Source organism: Capsicum annuum, chromosome 3 (assembly GCF_002878395.1).
Source record: "Capsicum annuum cultivar UCD-10X-F1 chromosome 3, UCD10Xv1.1, whole genome shotgun sequence".
In the NCBI taxonomy this organism is placed as follows: domain Eukaryota; kingdom Viridiplantae; phylum Streptophyta; class Magnoliopsida; order Solanales; family Solanaceae; genus Capsicum; species Capsicum annuum.
Genome location: NC_061113.1, coordinates 268,824,649 through 268,844,190, shown reverse-complemented (window position 1 = coordinate 268,844,190; position 19,542 = coordinate 268,824,649). Strand labels below are relative to the sequence as shown.

Below are 19,542 nucleotides of genomic sequence, written 5' to 3'. Positions count from 1 at the left end.
ATGGAGACTTATCATATATTGCTACCACATTCACTTCTTGGAATGGAGCATATTCAATGGACAAGTTTCATGACTTCTCATTAAAAACTCATTATTTTGTCTTAGCCATCATAATATCATCAATATGGTGCATTGAGATTCAAACTCAACGTCTTACCCATATAAAGACGTCTTAGGCATAAATCAATGGGACTTGAACGCAACATATTATCATCCCCTTTGATAATATTGTTCTTGAGAATAAATTTAAAACATAAATGGTTTCAAACAAATTATTTTTTCTCAAATCCAACAATAATTACGTTATTAGTAGCAAAAGACAGATAACATAAGAAATTACTAACCTTGAAATTACCTTTAGCTTTATAAACTCATCTTGTTTGGCAGAGTCTCGTGCTGATAACGTGTTAAAAAATATAAAGAAAGAACAAGAAGAATAAATAGAGAGAGAAGAGGGAGACTTCTTTATTTCTCTTGATGGATGAGAGATCATAAGATTGTTCAGAATACAATGAACAAAATCCCTTTATTTATAGGGAAAAATACTCCTAGTTTCTGACTAAAAGACAGATACTTCAAATCTTGATAGATACCAACTAGATCATGATAGATCTTATTAGATCTTGATAGACATTCATTATAATGTAAATACATTTATAAGAATAATAAATATGTAAAAAATCAAAGAGAGAAGGCTTTTTACTTATAATAGAATTTCTAAATTTATGGTAATAATTTATTTGTTGTTTTGTTGTGCCGTGAGTTTTTTCATAAAAAAAGGGTCGAGTGACTTTAAAAAAAAAGTTTTGCTTTTGTCCTAAAACTGGTGAGGTAAAAAAAATCTAATTAAGACTTTTTCTTTTAAAAAAAGAGAAGAAGACATTAACTGAAAAACAAAGTACCCACTTAAACTAGAAACGCATCTTTATAAAAGAATATATGTGCAAGGTTTATGAAATTCAGAAAGATAATAAAATTAGAGTGGCTTCCATATAATTTCACATATTATATCTATAATATATTAAAAGCATGAAAATTCTTAGAAAAATGATTTAAACTTTTTGTCCTTTGTTAAAAGACTTTACCTCTAAAATAGGACTCTATTAAGGAAATAGTTTACAGGTCGTAGATGAATGTCGGTTTGCTTTGAAGAATTTCTTGTGTAAAGGTTTGGCTTAATTGTACTATTTTAATTTTTTTATTATCTTATTTTTTTGTTTTAATCTACATATAGTAGATAAATATCGGTTGGCTTTGAGAAATTTTTCTTGATAAAGGTTAGGTTTAATTGAATTTTCTTAATATCTCTATTAGCTTATTATTTTGTGGTAATTTACAGGTCATAGATGAATGTCGATCGGCTTTGAGGATTTTTGTATGTAAAATTTAAGTTTAATTTTGTTGTTTTGATATCTTTTTTGTCGTATTGTTTTGTTATAGTTTACAAATGGTAGATATATGTTGATCGACTTTGAGAAATTTTTTTAAGATAAATGTGAGGTTTAATTATATTGTTTTGATATCTCTGCTTTGAGATTTTTTATTTTTTTTTGTAAAGTTTAGATTTGATTGTATTATCTTGGTATTTGTATTATAGTATTTTTTTGTTATAGTTTAAGGTAGATGAGTGTCGAACAACTTTGAGAATTTTTTTGTGTAAAGATTAGATTTAATTGTATTGTTTTGATGTCTCTATCATTGTATTATTGTGTTGCAGTTTATAGGTAGCAGATGAATGTCGATTAGCTTTGAGAAATATTTTTGGTAAATGTTAGATTTAATTAACTAAATTTTTCATCTTTACATGATTAAAAGATGTTGAATTTAATTATTATATTCATCTTTATTATTTAAATAAATATCATATTTAATGTAACGTCTGAACTCATTAAAGTAAGATATACATGCGAGACGCGTACATTTAAACTAATTTTTGAAAATGAGGTAATTAATATTGATTTGAACTTTTATATTAAAAAATATAAATAACATAAATACCAACCCTTTTGGAAGTAATTACACTCTCTCCCATTTTTTTAATTATTTTACTCTCTCTCCTATTAATATAAATAACATAACCGACATATACATAGCATTTTGTGCATATGTTGGGATTTTTGTAATATGTTTAGGGAGTTAGAATTTTTTGTAATATTGAAAACATAAGTTGTGTATTTGTGTATTTTTTTTTTTTAAAAAAAGGGTATAAGTGAAAAGTTCTAGAAAAATTTGACAACAAAATTAAATTTAATCCAATATGACCAAAGGTCTATATAAACATTTTTTCCTAAATTTTCTTCTAAATTTGACCCCTTTCTCTAAATTTTTTCATAAAACCCTAACCAGTGGGGCTCTCTCCCTAAAAGCCCTAATTGGCCGCATCACATTTATAAGCAGCGTTACAGATTTACAGCCATGGCGGAGCTCCTCGTCTCCTTCCTTACCTGGTTGGACCACTACATTTTGAGGTTCTCCTCTGTGTGGATTCAATATCTAGAGGATTCAATCACTTAGACAATGATGAATCCTCTTGACACTAAATTCAACTCAGAGGTTAACCTTGGAGTCTTAGCAACTTGCGCTTTGAATCTCCGTTCCAATAATGGCTTCCAGTAGAGCAAACTGGTATAGTGCTTAACTGCTGACGAACTTGATTTTAAGTTGTACTTTGTTTTTGTTCATTTTCTTACTATATCTGGTAGCACTTTTTTTGTTAGTGCCTCTGAATCGCGCGTTATTATGCGCCCATCACATGTTGTTCTATGTATGTAAAACAGTGTGACATTTGTTTACAATGTACTTTGAAGAAGAGTTTTTTGAGTTAAAGTGTTTGTGTGGTAACATACGAAGAGTGTATTAGTTCTATAGCATTGCTTATTTCTCACCGTCCAGTACTAATGGATGGAAGAGACTACTCATAGATGCTTATATTGAATTTGAAGATTGTCAGGCTCCTTTAAACTCTTCATGATAAAGGAGTTTGGAAAATACTTTTACATGTATCCATTATGGCAGGAATTCAACCAGCTTATTACTGTCGACAATTGATTACATAATATGACTATAAACTATAATGCTTACGTGGTTTCTGTTGTTGGTGGGTGGTGTCACGTGAAATTAATTGAGGTGCGTGCGATGTGGTTTGGACACAATGATTATTGAAAAAGAAAGAATTGTAGTTCTGCTAAACAAAAACTGTACTTTTATTTTGTAGCTCACTAAACTGTAATATAAAGGGAAGATGTAGTTTGGTCATTCCTTCTAGGTTCGTTGGTTGCAATGTGCAACGGTTGGTTTAAGTAAAGAGCTAATAATATTGCATTACATTCCATCTTTGGAAATCAGGTCTTTTAAGATATACGTGAATATCAACTGTTCCACTGCTTGCTCGCTGATATTTTAAGAATTGTAAATGATATTGCAGGTTGTTGCCTTAATCTAATGATTTGCCAACCAGAGGAGATTATTATTAGGCCTAGCTTTGTCAGGAAGTTGCATCTGAGGCATGGATATGATATCTAAAAATGGAAGAAGATTCCTGTATGGGCTACTATGTCAACTCACCTCGAGAATGTTGAACAAGACTACCATTATGTTGTACAACATCAACAACATATCTAGTGTGATCCGACAAAGTGACATCATTCAGGACATTTCTAGTTTCTGTTTGATTATTTTTGGTTGTAACTAGTCTAGCTTATAAACATTTGACACAATGGACATAGCAAAGAGAAAACAGAACATCTGTAACTTCTCATATCCTCTTCAAATTGCTGGAATTAATGGTTCTTAAAAAAGGTACAATGTCCAATCAAGCATATGGCTTGTTGTTTGACATGATTTCATCATGTATTCAACATAGCCAGGTAACTTTCGTATGTGTCATTTGGGTGATTGTTTATTTATTTTGTCTAAATTAAAAAGAGCCAGATCCTTTACTGTCTCTAGATGAACTCAGTAGTAAACAAGGAGTAGTTTGTTTCTTCATTTGCTTATCGTCTTACAACTCATGTTGAGAAAAATAGACAAGTCGGTTAATGTGAGGTTGCCAAATGCCCTTGCAAACTATTAGGGGATGTCTGGTTCATCTATGTCAGCAATTACCAGTGCTGGAGGGGTCTCAACTCTGGAGCCGCAGCTACATGTTGCGTCTCTGCCTTTGCACCACTCTGATCAGCAACTACCAGTGCTGGAGGGGTCTCAACTCTAGAGCCGCAGCTACATGTTGCGTCTCTGCCTTTGCACCACTCTGATCTACAGACAGAGCATCACTAGACGGTGCACCACCAACCAAGCCCAGCAACTAAACTAAAGCTGTCAATTTCTACATAATTTAGTCAAAATAAGCAGAAAAAAGTGGGACAATTTTTTGAATTTTCTGATTAATAACTGAATTACAAAAACAAAAATACAACGAACTGAACCACTAAAATGACGTAAGCAACTAATCTAAGGGGCCTCTATTGATAGCTTGGATCTGCAAAATGAGAAGAGATAGAAATTAGAGTGAGAAGGAGAGAGAAGAGGAGATTCTGGAAGTAGGAAGAGAGGTGAGAAAAGTACCGATAATTTCTGAATAGTCTCCCTCCTCAGGTTGGTTAGAACTTATAACAAACATGAGTTGTGTTGGCAGCTGACTTGGCAAAATCTAAGCCCTTGCGACCTTTTTAATTAAAACTATTCCTGACCGTTCATTTTAATTTGTTGACATAGTGTGTTATTCACTATACAGATCATCACATACCCTTCCTCCACAAAACATCCTTGTCCTCAAGGATGAAATTTAGGAAATTTAGCTCGTATGAAATCAAAACCCTCCCAGGTAGCCTCTTCGGGAGGGAGGTTGGACCACTGTATGAGCACCTTCACAGCTGCAGTGTTGCCTTTCTTGACCATTTGTCGTTGCAGAACTGCCACGGGTTTCACTAAAAACTGTCCATCATCTGTAGTCATTGGAAGAGTAGATTGAACCACCACTTAGACCCTACCTTCTTCTTAAGCAAAGAGACATAAAAAACTGGGTGAACCTTAGCTTCAGCCGGCAACTATAGTTTATAAGCAACTAGTCCAATCTTACTGATGATTTTGTAAGGGCCATAGTACTTGGAGCTGAGCTTTAAACTCTTCCTCAGAGCTATAGAGGATTGTCGATTGGGCTGTAGCTTGAGATATACCATATCACCAACCTGAAACTCTCTCTCACTCCTGTGTAAATCAGCATAATGCTTCATCCTCTCCTGAGCTTTGGGGAGATTGTCCTTGAGTAACTGTTGCATTTGCTGTCTTTTCATAATAACATCATCAACAACAGGCACAATGGTATCTAGTAAGGGACCCATCGATAGTTGAGGAGGGCAGTAACCATACAAAGCCTCAAAGGGAATGCATTGTAAGCTAGTATGGTAGTTAGTATTGTACCACCATTCAGCAAAATGAAGCCATAGTTTCCATTGATGAGGTCTTTGACTTGTCATACATCTCAAGTAGTTCTCGATGCACCTATTGACTCTCTCGGTCTGTCCATCTGTTTAAGGATGGTAGGCTAAGCTATACAGAAGCTGAGTCCCACTCAATTTGAAAAGAGCTTGCCAAAAGTGACTCATAAAGACTCTATCTCTGTCAGAAATGATGGATCCAGGGGTACCATGGAGAGTATAAACTCTTTTCCAAAACTTTTCAGCAACTTGTAAGGTAATGAAAGGATGGGATAATGCTATAAAGTGAGCAAATTTTGTAAACCTGTCAACCACCACAAAAATGACATCCTTACCTTTAGACTTAGGCAACCCTTCAATAAAGTCCATACTTATATATTTCTATGACTGATCAAGGATGGGAAGCGGTTGTAATAAGCCTGGGTAGGGCACATTCTCATCCTTGCTTTTCTGACAAACATCACATTCAGACACTACACGTATCACCATCTGCTTCATTAAGGGCCAGTAGAAGAGTTGGGATAGTCTTTTCAGAGTACCAAGCTGACCTAAGTGGCCACCTAAATTAGAATCGTGAAAGATGTGAATCAATTGCAGCCTCAAACCTCCAGTTGATCCCACATGGATCTTTCCCCTTCTTCTTTAGTATTCCTACACCAAAATGTCATAGACTAGGGCCAGAATTATCGATTGAGAGTTGAGTTATCAACTCCATAGCTATGGGATCATCTTTATAGCTTTCCACAATTTCTTGCACCCATAATGGAACTATCAGACTTATTACATTAAGATGAGCCTCATTAGTATGAACTAACCCTTCTTGTTGTCTTGAGAGAGCATCGGCTACTCTATTTTCTGTCCCCTTTTTATATTGTATTTCATAATCAAGTCCCAAAAGCTTAGTCAACCCCCTCTATTGTACTGCTGTAGTGACCCTTTGTTCCAACAAATATTTGAGACTATGATGGTCAGTCTTGACTACAAAGTATTTATATTGCAAGTAATGTCTCTATTTGTCCACCGCATTCAGTAAAGCCATATATTCTTTCTCATAAATAGACTTATCTCTGTGTTTAGCAGCCAATACCTTACTGAAATAAGCTACAAGTTTGCCCTTTTGTAAGAGAACAGCCCCAATACCAGAATGACAAGCATCAATTTCAACTGTAAATTCTTCATTATAGTCCGGTAAAGCTAACACTGGAGCAGTAGACATTGCTAACTTTAAGGCTGAAAATGCTTGATCAGCTTCATCAATCCATATAAAAGCATTTTTCTTCAATAGATTTGCCAAGGGTCTGCTTATGCTCCCATAATTGGCTACATACTTCTTATAGTAACCTGTCAGTCCCAAGAAACCACTAAGAGCCTTAACAATACTAGGAGTAGGCCACTCTATTATTGCTCTCACCTTTGCCAGGTCAGTAGATACACCCTCAGCAGAGATCACATGTCCTAAGTACTCCACCTTGGATTGACCAAAGGAGCATTTGGACCTTTTTGCATACAATGAATGGGATACTAATGTATTGAACACTAAGACCAAGTGCTCTACATGCTCATGCAACGACTCGCAGTATATAAGGAGATCATAAAAAAATACTAATACAAACTTCCTGAGGTAAAGTTGGAATACCTGATTCATGAGGGCTTGGAATGTTACTGAGGCATTGGTTAGCCCAAAGGGCATCACCTTGAACTCATAATGACCCATGTGAGTTCTAAAATATGTCTTGTACACATCTTCAGCTTTCATTCTAATCTGATGGTAGCCAGCTCGTAAATCTATCTTCGAAAATATTATAGCTCCATGTAACTCATCAAGAAGATCATCCACAATGGGAATAGGGTACTTATCCTTCACTGTAATTTCATTCAACCCTCTGTAATCCACACAAAACCTCCATGTTCCATCTTTTTTTTGACCAATAAAGCTGGAGATGAGAATGGGGACTGGCTGTGCCTAATGATTCCATTGGTTAGCATCTCAGCAACTTGCTTCTCTAGTTCCTCCTTCTGGTAGTAATTATATCTGTAAGGTCTCAAGCTTACTGGTTCAGCCCCAGGTTTCAAGTTAATTGAGTGGTCTAAGTGTCTAACTGGAGGCAGATTCTTAGGCTCCACAAATACTGCCCGATACTTGTTGATTTCTTCTTGTATAGTGTCATCTATTACCTCTTGTTCTCTTGTTGTTTCACCCCCTAACATGAATAAATGAGCAATCAGAGTTTGTCCCTTCTTGATTAACTTGCCCATTGTACTGCCACTGATCATACTCAGGCTTCCCTCCATTAGGATAACATGTAATACTATTTTATTATTCTTTCTGCCAATCACCACGCACCTCTTTTCATGATCAAACTTAGTAGGATTTATTTCTTTATCCAGTCGTTGCCCAAGACCAAGTCACAACCTCCTAGGTTGATAATTCTTAGGTTTTCCTTAAAAGGTTTACCCTTCATTTTTCAGCAAAAACCCATGCAAGTAGTGTGACACATCACATAGTTTCCATCAGCAACCGTGACTTTCATAGGGGCACCATATTTAGCTACATATCCTGTATCACTCACAGCTTGCTCATCTATAAAACTATGTGTACTACCTAAATCGATCAACACAGCAAGGGTCATGTTCTTCACTGAACCTTTAACAAGTATGGAGTTCACACCTTGATTATTGCCGGAAAGTACACTCAAATAAATAGCCTCCAACACCTCTTGTTGTATCTCACCTTCAATAATAAGATCAGGTGGTTCAAGAATTTCTATTTCTTCAGGTGGTAATGCTTCTTCTTCACCTACCATGCAATTCAGTTGCTTTGCTGTACAGTTGTGCCCCGAAAAGTATTTCTCTCCACACCTGAAATATAGTTTGTTGATCTTCCTATGTTCATATACCTCAGGGCTAAGTCTGAAGGTGTTGGGTTTAGTAGTGTTCACAGCAGTAGGCCTCGAATAACTGGATCCAACTGGTGCTGCAGTAGGCTTGACCACTACCGGAGCCTTCTTCTGAGCTGCTTCAATTATTTTTTCCTGCAATTTAGCTTGCTCGATAGCTAACTTCAATGTAGTGGGTTTGAACATCTTAACCCCAAATTTAATTTTCTTTTTCAGTGCTCCAATAAAACTAGAGAAGAAGTATGCCTCATTCAGGTCTGGATTCCTCATGATCATCTGAGCCTTCAAGTCTTCAAACCTCCCTAGAAATTCCTCCACAGTTCCAGTTTGAGAGAGTTTGTTGAACTCCTCCACAACATCCCCAATCAGAACTTCCCCAAATCGAATACACAATTCCTCCTTAAATTCAACCTATGAGACTACTCCCCTACTCAAAACAAGTGAGTTATACCAGGTTTCAGCTAACTCATTCAAGTATAATGCAGCCCCTTCTACCTTCTGGTTATCAACAGTTTTATACAAATTAAAGTACCTCTTACACTTATGCAACCATACCTTAGGTTCAGAGCCCTCGAAGCTAAGAAATTCCCATTTAGGAGAGGGAATAGACAGGCGACCTCGAGCTTCCTGCATAGGATTCGGGAGTAAACCATCCCTACCAATTAAAGTACCTCTTACACTTATGCAACCATACCTTAGGTTCAGAGCCCTCGAAGCTAAGAAATTCCCATTTAGGAGGGGGAATAGACAGGCGACCTCGAGCTTCCTACATAGGATTCGGGAGTAAACCACGCCTACCAGGATTTACAACCTCGGGAGCACGTTGAGGTGCCCTCTCCAGAGTTGTCAACCGATCCAAAATAAGCTCTAACGCACCCTTAATTCCAGCTTGTGTCGTATTGAGTTCCTCCAGAAGTTCATCATGTCGCAGTAACTTGTCGTCCAAGAGTTTAAATCGGGTTCCTTCAGTTATTGAAACCTGGTCTCTGATACCAATTGTCAAGTTCTAAACAATTTATTCGAAATAAGCAGTAAAAAGTGGGACAATTTTCTGGATTTTCTGATTAATAACTGAATTGCAAAAACAAAAATACAACGAACTGAACCACTAAAATGATGCAAGCAACTAATCTAAGGGGCCTCTATTGATAGCTTGGATCTGCAGAATGAGAAGAGATAAAAATTAGAGTGAGAAGGAGGGAGAAGAGGAGATTCTGGAAGCAGGAAGAGAGGTGAGAAAAGTACCAATAATTTCTGAATAGTCTCTCTCCTCAAGTTGGTTAGAACTTATAACAAACATGTGTTGTGCTAGCAGCTGACTTGGCAAAATCTAATCCCTTGCGACCTTTTTAATTAAAACTATTCCCGGCCGTTCATTTTAATTTGTTGACATAGTGTGTTATTCACTATACAGATCATCATAAAAGCATCTCTGCGCAGAACCTCTGGTGCGGGAGTAGGAATAGGATCTGGTGAAGGCTCCCTATTCGGACCCCTAGCTAGAGCTGCAACTCTCACCTGCCTCGACCTCTGGTAGGATCTCTAATCGCGGACTCGGGGACCTCATCTCCAGTAGCCCGCAGGGATTGATTATGTGGAGTTTATTATGCAAGAGATTACTCATTATGTGGAGATCGTAGTCTTGTTTCCAAATGGGCCCAGTGAAGTAGCCCATTATCATGTCAATATCTGAAACATCAAAGCCCAAAGTAAAAGCCCAATTGCTTTGAGATCGGGTCAATATCGTCAATTCATCTGCATCTGCTTACTCACTACTCAGGTGCACCGAAAACTGTGTGCGGACTTCACGCGCTCTTTGGCCTCCCACTTTCTTCACAATAACAAATTTTCAGTTCCGAAACTTTTCCAGTAAGCAATTTCCCAAATAAACCATATGCAACAAAACTAATTCACCTTTTAATTTCTTCATTTCCATTACTCCAGTCACAATAAAATTGTTAAACTATTCGATTTGGATACAATAATTCTATTGAGTTTCAGCTGGGAAGAATGATGTGACTGCTGGTCTTGTGGAATTCTTATATGGTGAGTTCAATTGCAATTCTATATGTGATTTATTTGTTGATTATGATGAATTTAATTGAAGTTATGATTGAGGTATATAAAATTGTTCTATGGATATTGCTGTAATTAGGTGGATGCATGCATGCTAGGTTTTGATTTTTAGGGTATGTTTGGATATATAATATGAAATCAAATTGATATGAAGTTGAAGTTTTGTTTGGACACGCTGTTTGGATTTTTAAGTTGTATTTTTTCTCCCATAAACACAAGTTGTGATAAACTATCAAAAAATTAGTCAATCATGCCAAATGAGCAAATCATAGTTTATAAACATGATATGGAAATATCCTACGAACTTTTAAATACACATACTTTTATAAAAACCCACTAGTCAGCGATATTAGTAACTAATTATTCTTTAATATAATCGTTACAAAATCTCTTCACACCATACATGAGCAAAATTTAAAATGATTATGGGTCAAGTTTTACATTTTAAAAAATGGAGGTCACAATTTGGAATCCCAAATTATGCTTTTTAGAGAATTTGAGATTCGAAATCACGATTTCAAGTTATGGTCCCAAAACTGCACGTCCAAACTCTTATTTGAAATCATGACTTCATATTGGATGTCTAAATGCAAGCTTAGACCGTATGTTTAATAATTTCTCTCTCAAATATTCAAATTTGTGTGTTTCAGAAATTCCCATTGTATATTATGCATTTGTAATGGATGCAATTGAAGCCAAAACTGAGGTTAGTGTTGTTCCGGTAACGAACACCTTTGGGGCTTTGGACAAGGAGATTACTGATCCTATTGTTTACCAGCTTGTCCGGGTATGACTTGTGTTCCTATGAATTGAGTAATTGAAATTTGTCATTTTGTCGGTTTTACACCATTCAAGTCAAAAGTGGCCTTGAGTTTTTATGCTTTTTGTAGTTTGTAAGCATGATACTAGGGTATATACTTGTGTTAATTTTATGTGCTTTATGGAAAGCTGTGAATTGCTAGTGATCAGCGAATGGTTAGAGAATATTTTGCTTTCTCAATATGGAACAAATGTAACATGCTTACTTGCAGTTTTAAGGGAGCTTCTTTGTCAATAATTACCTGATCTTTTTATCTTTATTCCAGCTTGATTCTCCATTTCACCAACTAATGAAAGAAAGTTCATGATCACAAAATTATTGATACGAATCATTTGCTTATATCTTGAGGTGAATGAGAATTTTATCGGTCTTCTCAAGTGGGAAGGGGCTGGTGGTGTATGTGATTACCTAGAGTGTTGGTGTTAGCTTTCTTGTTTTTAGATCATATGTTCTTTTTTGGTTTCCCATCCGGTGTCCGGTGCCCGCATTGGAGCCCCGACTAATCCGGATTGCGCGTTGCAGGGCCCATTAAGGTAGCAGCGCTCCCAACAGAGTTTTCTTTTAGATCATATGTTCATCGCATAGCTCTAGGTAAAGACTAATTATAAAGAAGTATCCCTTGGGCTCACTTTATAGTACTTCCTCCATTCCAGTTTTAAGTGTCTTAGTTAGACTGGACACGGAGTTAAAGAAATAAAGAGGGACTTTTAAATCTTGTGTTCTGAATCCTGTCCGTCGAATTGGAAAGCTTACTAAATATTATAGAAAGAGGCACTCTTTTTGGAACAGGCCAAAAGTGAAATAGCAACAACATACCCAATATATTCCCGCAAAGTGGGGTCTGGGAGGGTAAGTGTACGCAGTCCATACCACTACCTCAAAATGAAGTAGAGAGACACTTAAATTGGGATAGATGGAGCAGTAACATCATGATCTCCCTCTGGATTGTCTGACTGTCTCCCCCCATTTTGAGGGGAAGAACTATTTTCTTTGTAAGGGTCATCATATTGATTCCCGGTTTCCTTCCTCAATCTTATTTGAAATAGAATACCAGTTCTGGATTTTGCAGAAGGTAGTTCTAGATAAGTGTTTGCTTTCTACAATGTGTTATATGTTACCTTTTGTTTTGTGGTTGACATTTCTTTTCCTCATAAATGATTTTTTTAATTGGTCTTATTTTGCATCTCCCAGAGACTTTTAAGTATAATGACATACTTGAGCGAATATTTTATTAGAATTCTTTTTGGAGGCTTCTGTCCTTCCGCCAAATCTCCTTAATCACACATTCAACTTGTAGCCGGAGAACCAAGTTTGTTGTGGTTTTAGAGAGTAATTGATAGTCATTACCAACTGTGTAGGTTGATGGCGATGGAAGATTAGTCCCGGCAACTCAGGATGAAATTATGGTGGTTGAGGACTTGCTTGAAGATGATAAGTGTGAACCCAAGCTTGTTCCAGATACCAGACAGATTTCGGAATCCTGCATAACTGAGGGATACCTTATGGCGAGAAATTTATTTCAAGTTCCAGAAGGTTTAAAACTAGATTTTAAATAATTCATTGTCTTCAAATTAATTTGTGAAAATTATTATTTCAAGTTACTGGAGATAAGGGGTTGATTCTTTTTGGCTTTCTCCTCAATGAGAATTATTTTCTGGTAAATTAGAGTTTGAAAACCCCGTTGTTGTTGCAGAAAAGTCAAATGTGTTAGTTGATGCAGTGCCTGACTTGGGAAACATAGACGCTCCCGAAAAGGTATGTAAGTTGAACTCTTCAGCTTTACTTCCTACATCTCCTTGATCTAGGGCCTTTTTCTTGCTTCCCTTTTTTTTTGTGTGGCGGTATTTGACTGGTCGCGAAGTAGAAAGGAAGGATGACTTTTTGATCATACAACAACAACAAAAAACCCAGTGTATTCTCACAATGTGGTTATAGAAGTATGTCATTAAAGCCTTAAAGGTAAAATGAGAAGTTTCAAGTTCAAATATTTCCAACTTAAGAAATCTGACATTCTTTTTGAAATAACTTGAAATGGAATGAGTGCCATATAATATAGAGCAGTTACAGAGAGAGAGAGAGAGTAATTTTTAGTATGAGATTGTTGTTTTAGCTTCACGTAGGTAGATAAAAGTTTTTTTTTTCTTGGGGCGCGCGCGCGCGTGTGTGTGTTCAATCTGCTAACTATCATACTAAAGATAGTTAAAGCCGTTGTTGTAGATAAACAGTATGTTACTCCTCACCTAGGTGTGCTTTGCATCGGTTGAAATGAGCCTGAATAGAGGGGAATTGATCCAGAGGATTCATATCGTTTGCATAAACTAGTTGGGCTCAACTTATTTGTGAACTGTAATTTTTGCTTGTGAATCATTCACCCATTAGAGTTAGTTGTCATATCTTGTTTGGTGATTCTCTTTTGTGCAACATTAGAGAGTCTAAAGAAGTATATTATGGTTTTCTTATAATTCGTTTTGCATCTAGTAATTCTATTAGTGTTTGTATTGCTACTCATTAGTCATCTTCGACTGATTTAGACCGGGATAAACTTCCAGGTGGCTGTTCATGGATTGAATCCTTTCTCAGAACTCAGCGATTTTGACCAATCTGTGAGGACTGAAACATGCTTCCATTCCCAGGATGCATCAAATGAGGATATGCCATCAACCTCTGCTGCTGGTTCTAGTTGGAAGCCTGACTTTTCAAAGTTGGAGGGAAAGATATGTTTAGACAACCTAACAGTTAAAGAACTTCAGGAAACTTTTAAAGCAACTTTTGGAAGGGAAACTTCTGTCAAGGACAAACAGTGGCTTAAGAGGAGGATTACCATGGGGCTGACTAATTCGTGTGATTTTTCATGCACTACTTTCATAATAAGAGATAATGTAGTGGTGAAGAACGGTGAAGAACAAATATATCATCGTGTAAAGAGTAGAATTTCTGCAGATTCTGAAGATGGAGTGGCAAATTCAGACTCTAGAGGGTCATTAGGTGATCGTGATAACAGAATAAATGATGATGCTGATCTTTGTGGCGAAGATGTTTCTACTTCAGCCTTTGAAAGTTGTAATGTTACTAAAGATCTGGACACAGAGCAGAGAACAGCCAAACGAGCTCGCAAGCCAACAAAAAGATATATTGAAGAACTTTCTGAATTAGAATCTAGGGAATCCAGTGAAAAGTTAGCGTCACCAGATAAAATCTCCAGATACCGATTTGCATGTCCACAAACTCATATGAGGCCCACCAAAAATGTGAGGTCAAATGCAAGACCTCTGGTCACCAGGGAAGATTCTTTAGGAGGTTCTGGGATTCAAATTCCGTTTGTTTCTCGGATTCGAAGGAGCCGTCCGCGTGAGAACTTCATGCCTCTTTTGGTAATATAAATATCTTAAATATTGACATATAGATGCGTACATGGCTTATTCCTAGCATGTATTTGTATATAAGGACTTATAATTTATAATTGTTTCTATGAGTATAAAACATACAAATCCTGCATATAGACACGACTGTGTACTCTCTATCCACGTGATTGAAGCTTTTGGGTTACTTGGGTCACGTGCAATTTTGCTATACTCTTTTTCCTTGCATAGATTATTCTAGTTTCAGTTTGAAGTGCATTTGTTAGATGATTCTCCATTTGAATTCCCAACATACTATGCATGTCTCAGAATGTGCATGTGTTTCTCAATGAATACTGTCATCAATTGAATCATTTATCTTTCGAATTAAATTACGTGGGTTTGGACTTTGAATTTCAGCTTCAATGTCATGTATAACTATGGCTGATGGAAAGAGTAGTTTTTGTTCCTCCGGGTTATTGATGTACTTCAAGTTAAATATTGCAGAAACTTCAGCCCTGTGGTATGGACATGGTGACCAGAAAAGTAACGAGTGCTTTTGATGTATCTGGGCCACAAGAAGATGATAAGAGAAACAATGACCTGATCAAGTCCAGCTCATCTCCTGGGTGGACTCAACAGCCTGTAAATAGAACTTCCCTTTTCTACTGTTTGCCTCTGAATTCTGTGTGCGCTTGGTTTTTTCAAATCACTTATAATATTACTTTAGTTAACCCAAATGATTGTCCCATTTTCTTTCCAGGTCGTGGAAATATTGATCTATTACTCTGATTTTTAAATGTTTGTGTCATTTTTAAATTGGTCCTCTTTTTCTTGTGCTTTTTGAAGATTTGTACTGATGCAAACGTTCTAAACCATTGGATGATCAGAACCATTTCCTTATTTGTTTTTTCAATCTCCATGGCACCGAACCTCTGGCTCAAATGTACTTTTGTTGTCAATTTAGTCTCATCCTTGCATGGAGTTAAAATTTTATTGGATATATTTTTGTTGGTGACTATTTTCCTTCTCTCTCTCTCCATTTCTTAAATTGATGAAGATACACTCTGGAACTCCTTTTGTTTTCTAGCTTATTGCTGCTTGTGAAAAAGACGATCACTACAGTGGGATGAAAATTGTTGAGCTGGAGAATGACGTAGAGCCGAATGACTGCTCTGAGTACAATTCGGATGATAATGTGGTGACTGTACCCACCCAAAAAGGAGGAATGAGGAGAAAACATCATCGACCTTGGACTATCGATGAGGTTGTTAAGCTTGTGGAAGGTGTAGCCAGGTATGGTGCAGGTAGATGGTCTGAGATAAAACGGCTTGCTTTTGCGTCTTGCTCTTATCGAACTTCGGTGGACCTGAAGGTTGGTATTGACTTGTGCATTTAGTAGAATCTAGTAATTGAATTCATTGGGAATAAATTAGTTCAGGACTATTTTTGTACATGTGATATAATGTGCAAATTATGTATGTACTTGCAGGACAAGTGGAGAAATCTGCTGAAAGCTAGTTTTGTGCAGTTGCCTGCTGAAAAAGGGGTTAGCATTATTAGAATTATTATTATGCATGTTGTTTCGTTCTACTTGATTATTTTATCAACTCATCTTTCAACTATAAGACGGCGCGAGACATGTCTGTTTCAGTAGAAACTGGTGATGTACCCCTAGTATGATATGGTAAAGAAGGTAATGCAAGTTGATGTAGGAATTAGTAATAGATTTTTACCCTACTAGACTGCTGCAGTTTTAAACTACATGTTTTGGTCTCATAAAGCATCATTTCCCCCCACCCAGTTTGTGGAAGCTGTGGGATTGATCACAGTATGCTTCTTGACGTCATATTTTTTATGTCACAGATTCTGAATTCCCGGAAACAGGCTTCAGTTCCGATCCCTGCTGCTATTCTCCGGCGTGTGAGAGAGCTTGCTGATATGCAAGGTCAGTTCCCACCGGGTCTTAGTACAGGGAAGTCAAGTGGACATAGTAGTAGCGATAGAAGTGTACATGATGCTAGGTCTGGATTCCTGTAATTTCAACATCATAAAGGTCTTTTTTTGGGGGGGAAATAAGCCTGATGGTGATTGGCAAACAGTTCGCTAACCATTATATTTCATATGCTAATACTAATACTACTTTTTGTGTGATTTAACCTTTTGTACACCACCTTGGTATTAGGTTTTATTAAAGGTCGTGAAGTCGAGAACAATTTTATTTTCCTTGCAATATATTGGAAAACAGCTAGCAAGACTGCCGTTCCTGCATAAATTGTTCTAGTTGGTCATATCCTAGTAAGCACATTTTTAATTTAATGTTGAAAACTGTTCAACATGAACTTAGTTGTTGATTTGAACTACCATGTCAAAAGGATGTTCTTTTCCAATTTGTTTTACATGTGTAACTACAAGATACTGGCTACATCTCCAATTCAGCAACTACTGTAATAGCACAAGCAGTTCGTGATGTTACCTGCAATTGAGCTCGCAAATACAGCTCGCTGGTTATAGGTATCCCCCATAGAATAGTTGAGGTGTACACAAATTTATTTGGATACTTGAAAAGAAAAGCAAGTGCAATTAATCCCCTCTATGGAATTTTGTGGAGTGCTAGCAAGGTGGTGTGTGAAGTAAATCTAACAAACATAACTAGTCGCAAGGTGGTGTGAAGTTATAAATTATCCTTTGGAATAAAAATTTAGTACTACTATTTTACTTATATGCTGTGTTTCCAGGCAGCTGAAAAAGCAATTATCTTTTAGCCACGTAAGCAAATGTTAGATTCCGTTCCTTTATAAAAGAATGACTTATTTTGATTTTGTACAGAGTTTAAAAAAATAAAAGAGACTTTGAATATTATGGTCTTAAATTAAGTTGGAATTAAACTATTACCAAAAAAGAAAAAGTTTATTTTTTTTAAACAGATTAATAAAAAAGTTATATGTGTTAGGATCTATCTCAGATTCAATTCCCAATAATATTAGGTAATTTTTTCGTTTGTTTAGCCTTGGCGGACACATAGAGTTACCTGGTAATCAGGAGCGGAGGGTTTATTCGATGAAAAAGTTATTATTTATACATAATTAAAATTACTTTTTATATACGTAATTGAACCTTTCGATTAGTTTATATGTTTAATTTCCGCTCGCCACTGCTGGTATCTACGGGCAAATTGGCTAAAACGAAGAAAAAAGATATTCATAAAATTATTTAAATATTTTTTACGGTAACGAATAGAGGAAAGTTTTCATTGTTGAACCCTCGTCGGCGAACCGCTTTAGTTGTTGTGCTATCTTCTTTAGCTTCCCAACTCAGTCTACCGGCGGCGAAGCAGAATCCAGTGTCCGGTCACCGGAACCTCGATTGAGCTGCCGGAGGATTACAAGTAAGAGCGGATAAAGCTGTTTAATTTATGCTTAATTCCATTCCTACTGTTGCTCTTTTTCAATATTCTGCCAATCGCACATTGAATAAAGCATAACGCCTCGTATCGAATTCTGAATTGAACTTGTCTATCTAAGTAGAATCTATTGAAAAAAAAAAGATTAAATCCAGTCGATATTTAGTTGTTATTAAGATTAAAGTGCATTCTAGTATCTTTTAGTTTAAGATCATCAGATTCAGAAGTCTTTATTACTTTGTTAAATTTCGTGTCAAGTCAACATATGTTCTAGCCTTAGTGGATAGAGTTATCTGATGTCATGGAAGGTGGCAGGTATCCTGTGGATTTAGCCGAGGTGCGCGAAAGCTGGACCGGTTACCATGGTTATCGAAAAATAGAGCATATCAAATAACTATACATTTGAGTATCAAAAATATTAATAGCACATCTCATTCTTTTTGTTATATATTGGCTGATTTCTGCTTTTACTTGTCCCCAGTTTTTCCAATCTGTATCTGCTAGAGTCTATAGTGGCCTGACAGTTTGATTTCGATTTTTTTTATCCATCTGACAGTTTGATTTTGATTTCATTTATCCATTTATATGATACTACAGCTCCCTCGAGGCTCTTCTTTGACTTGGAACAAAGTAAGAAAAATGAAGACTTTTGAACCTTATGATCTAAATAAACTTTATATATTTGTGTTGCTATAAATCATTTTATTAAGGGTAAAAAGAAATGTTTAAATTTAAATTATTTTTAATTATGAAAAAGTGACATTTCTTGTTGGGATTGACTAAAAGGAAAGAGTGTCACATAAATTGGGATAGAGGGAGTATGTTTATCCACTTTATGCTCGCTCATTGTTTTTGATCATTTTCTATTTGGTGGTTTGTAAATAGGAAATGGAATTTAAAACATAACGAGTTCATTTAACCCCTAATCTGTGTCCTTGGGATCTTTTTGAATTTTTCTGGCGTATAATTAGAGCTCCAGATTTAGCTCATTATAGCACAGGTAGCCATTTCTAAAGCATTTTCCTCTGCATTAGTGCAATTACTTAATTATTTTATACATTTGACACGGACGACCTTTGGGTCATTATCAAAATTTTTAGTGTCTAACTTGGTCTCTGTGGCTCTGCCTTTCTCGTTCTGCTTGTTGGACTTTCTACAGCAACTTTCTTTCTTTTCTTGAAATAATAGTCGTTTGGTTGCGTGTAATTTTTTTTGAGCATCTCTTTTGTCTTGGGACTGTTTCTTGGAATGAACTTTTATCTTTTCTCTTCTATATGTTTTATGCAGATAAACTAGAGAATCATGGGGATCATAGAGAGGATCAAAGAAATTGAATTCGAGATGGCTCGTACCCAGAAAAATAAAGCAACTGGTAACTTCTATAGTCCTATCATTAAATCCTTTGTGCCTACCTATAGGTCGTGCCTTTTACTACTGACTTAGAATGTTTGTTTCACTTTGAATTATCGTGCCTTTTACTACTGACTTAGAATGTTTGTTTCACTTTGAATTAAGCTATAACTCAGACAATAAGTGGTAAATAACTGGTATTACTGTCACGACCTGAACCGGG

General features: G+C 36.3%; 2 protein-coding genes and 1 long non-coding RNA gene across 4 annotated transcripts in view; all 3 read left to right on the top strand.

Annotated features, from left to right (window-relative positions):
• Positions 1 to 2,313: 2,313 nt before the first annotated feature.
• LOC124897269 lies at positions 2,314 to 3,799 on the top strand. The gene is made up of 2 exons (XR_007054006.1): positions 2,314 to 2,625; positions 3,425 to 3,799. It is a non-coding gene; the product is annotated as an uncharacterized LOC124897269 (long non-coding RNA).
• Positions 3,800 to 10,116: 6,317 nt separating this feature from the next.
• LOC107861694 lies at positions 10,117 to 16,725 on the top strand. Its single transcript, XM_016707009.2, has 9 exons — positions 10,117 to 10,378; positions 11,059 to 11,195; positions 12,587 to 12,761; positions 12,922 to 12,983; positions 13,778 to 14,599; positions 15,074 to 15,211; positions 15,657 to 15,941; positions 16,059 to 16,115; positions 16,433 to 16,725. Exons 2-9 carry the CDS (start codon positions 11,088 to 11,090, stop codon positions 16,604 to 16,606), a joined length of 1,821 nt encoding a protein of 606 aa, XP_016562495.2. The 5' UTR covers positions 10,117 to 10,378; positions 11,059 to 11,087; the 3' UTR covers positions 16,607 to 16,725.
• Positions 16,726 to 17,586: 861 nt separating this feature from the next.
• Positions 17,587 to 19,542, top strand: part of LOC107861695 (developmentally-regulated G-protein 2) — a 20,951-nt gene continuing 18,995 nt past the window's right edge. The window contains exons 1-3 of one of the 2 annotated variants that reach the window (XM_016707012.2): positions 17,595 to 17,954; positions 18,567 to 18,599; positions 19,257 to 19,341. In XM_016707012.2, the coding sequence (XP_016562498.1) occupies positions 19,272 to 19,341 (70 nt within the window). In that variant the 5' untranslated portion in view covers positions 17,595 to 17,954; positions 18,567 to 18,599; positions 19,257 to 19,271. Of the gene's footprint in view, positions 17,955 to 18,566; positions 18,600 to 19,256; positions 19,342 to 19,542 lie in introns of both variants that reach the window. The other variant, XM_016707010.2, reaches the window with a different exon arrangement.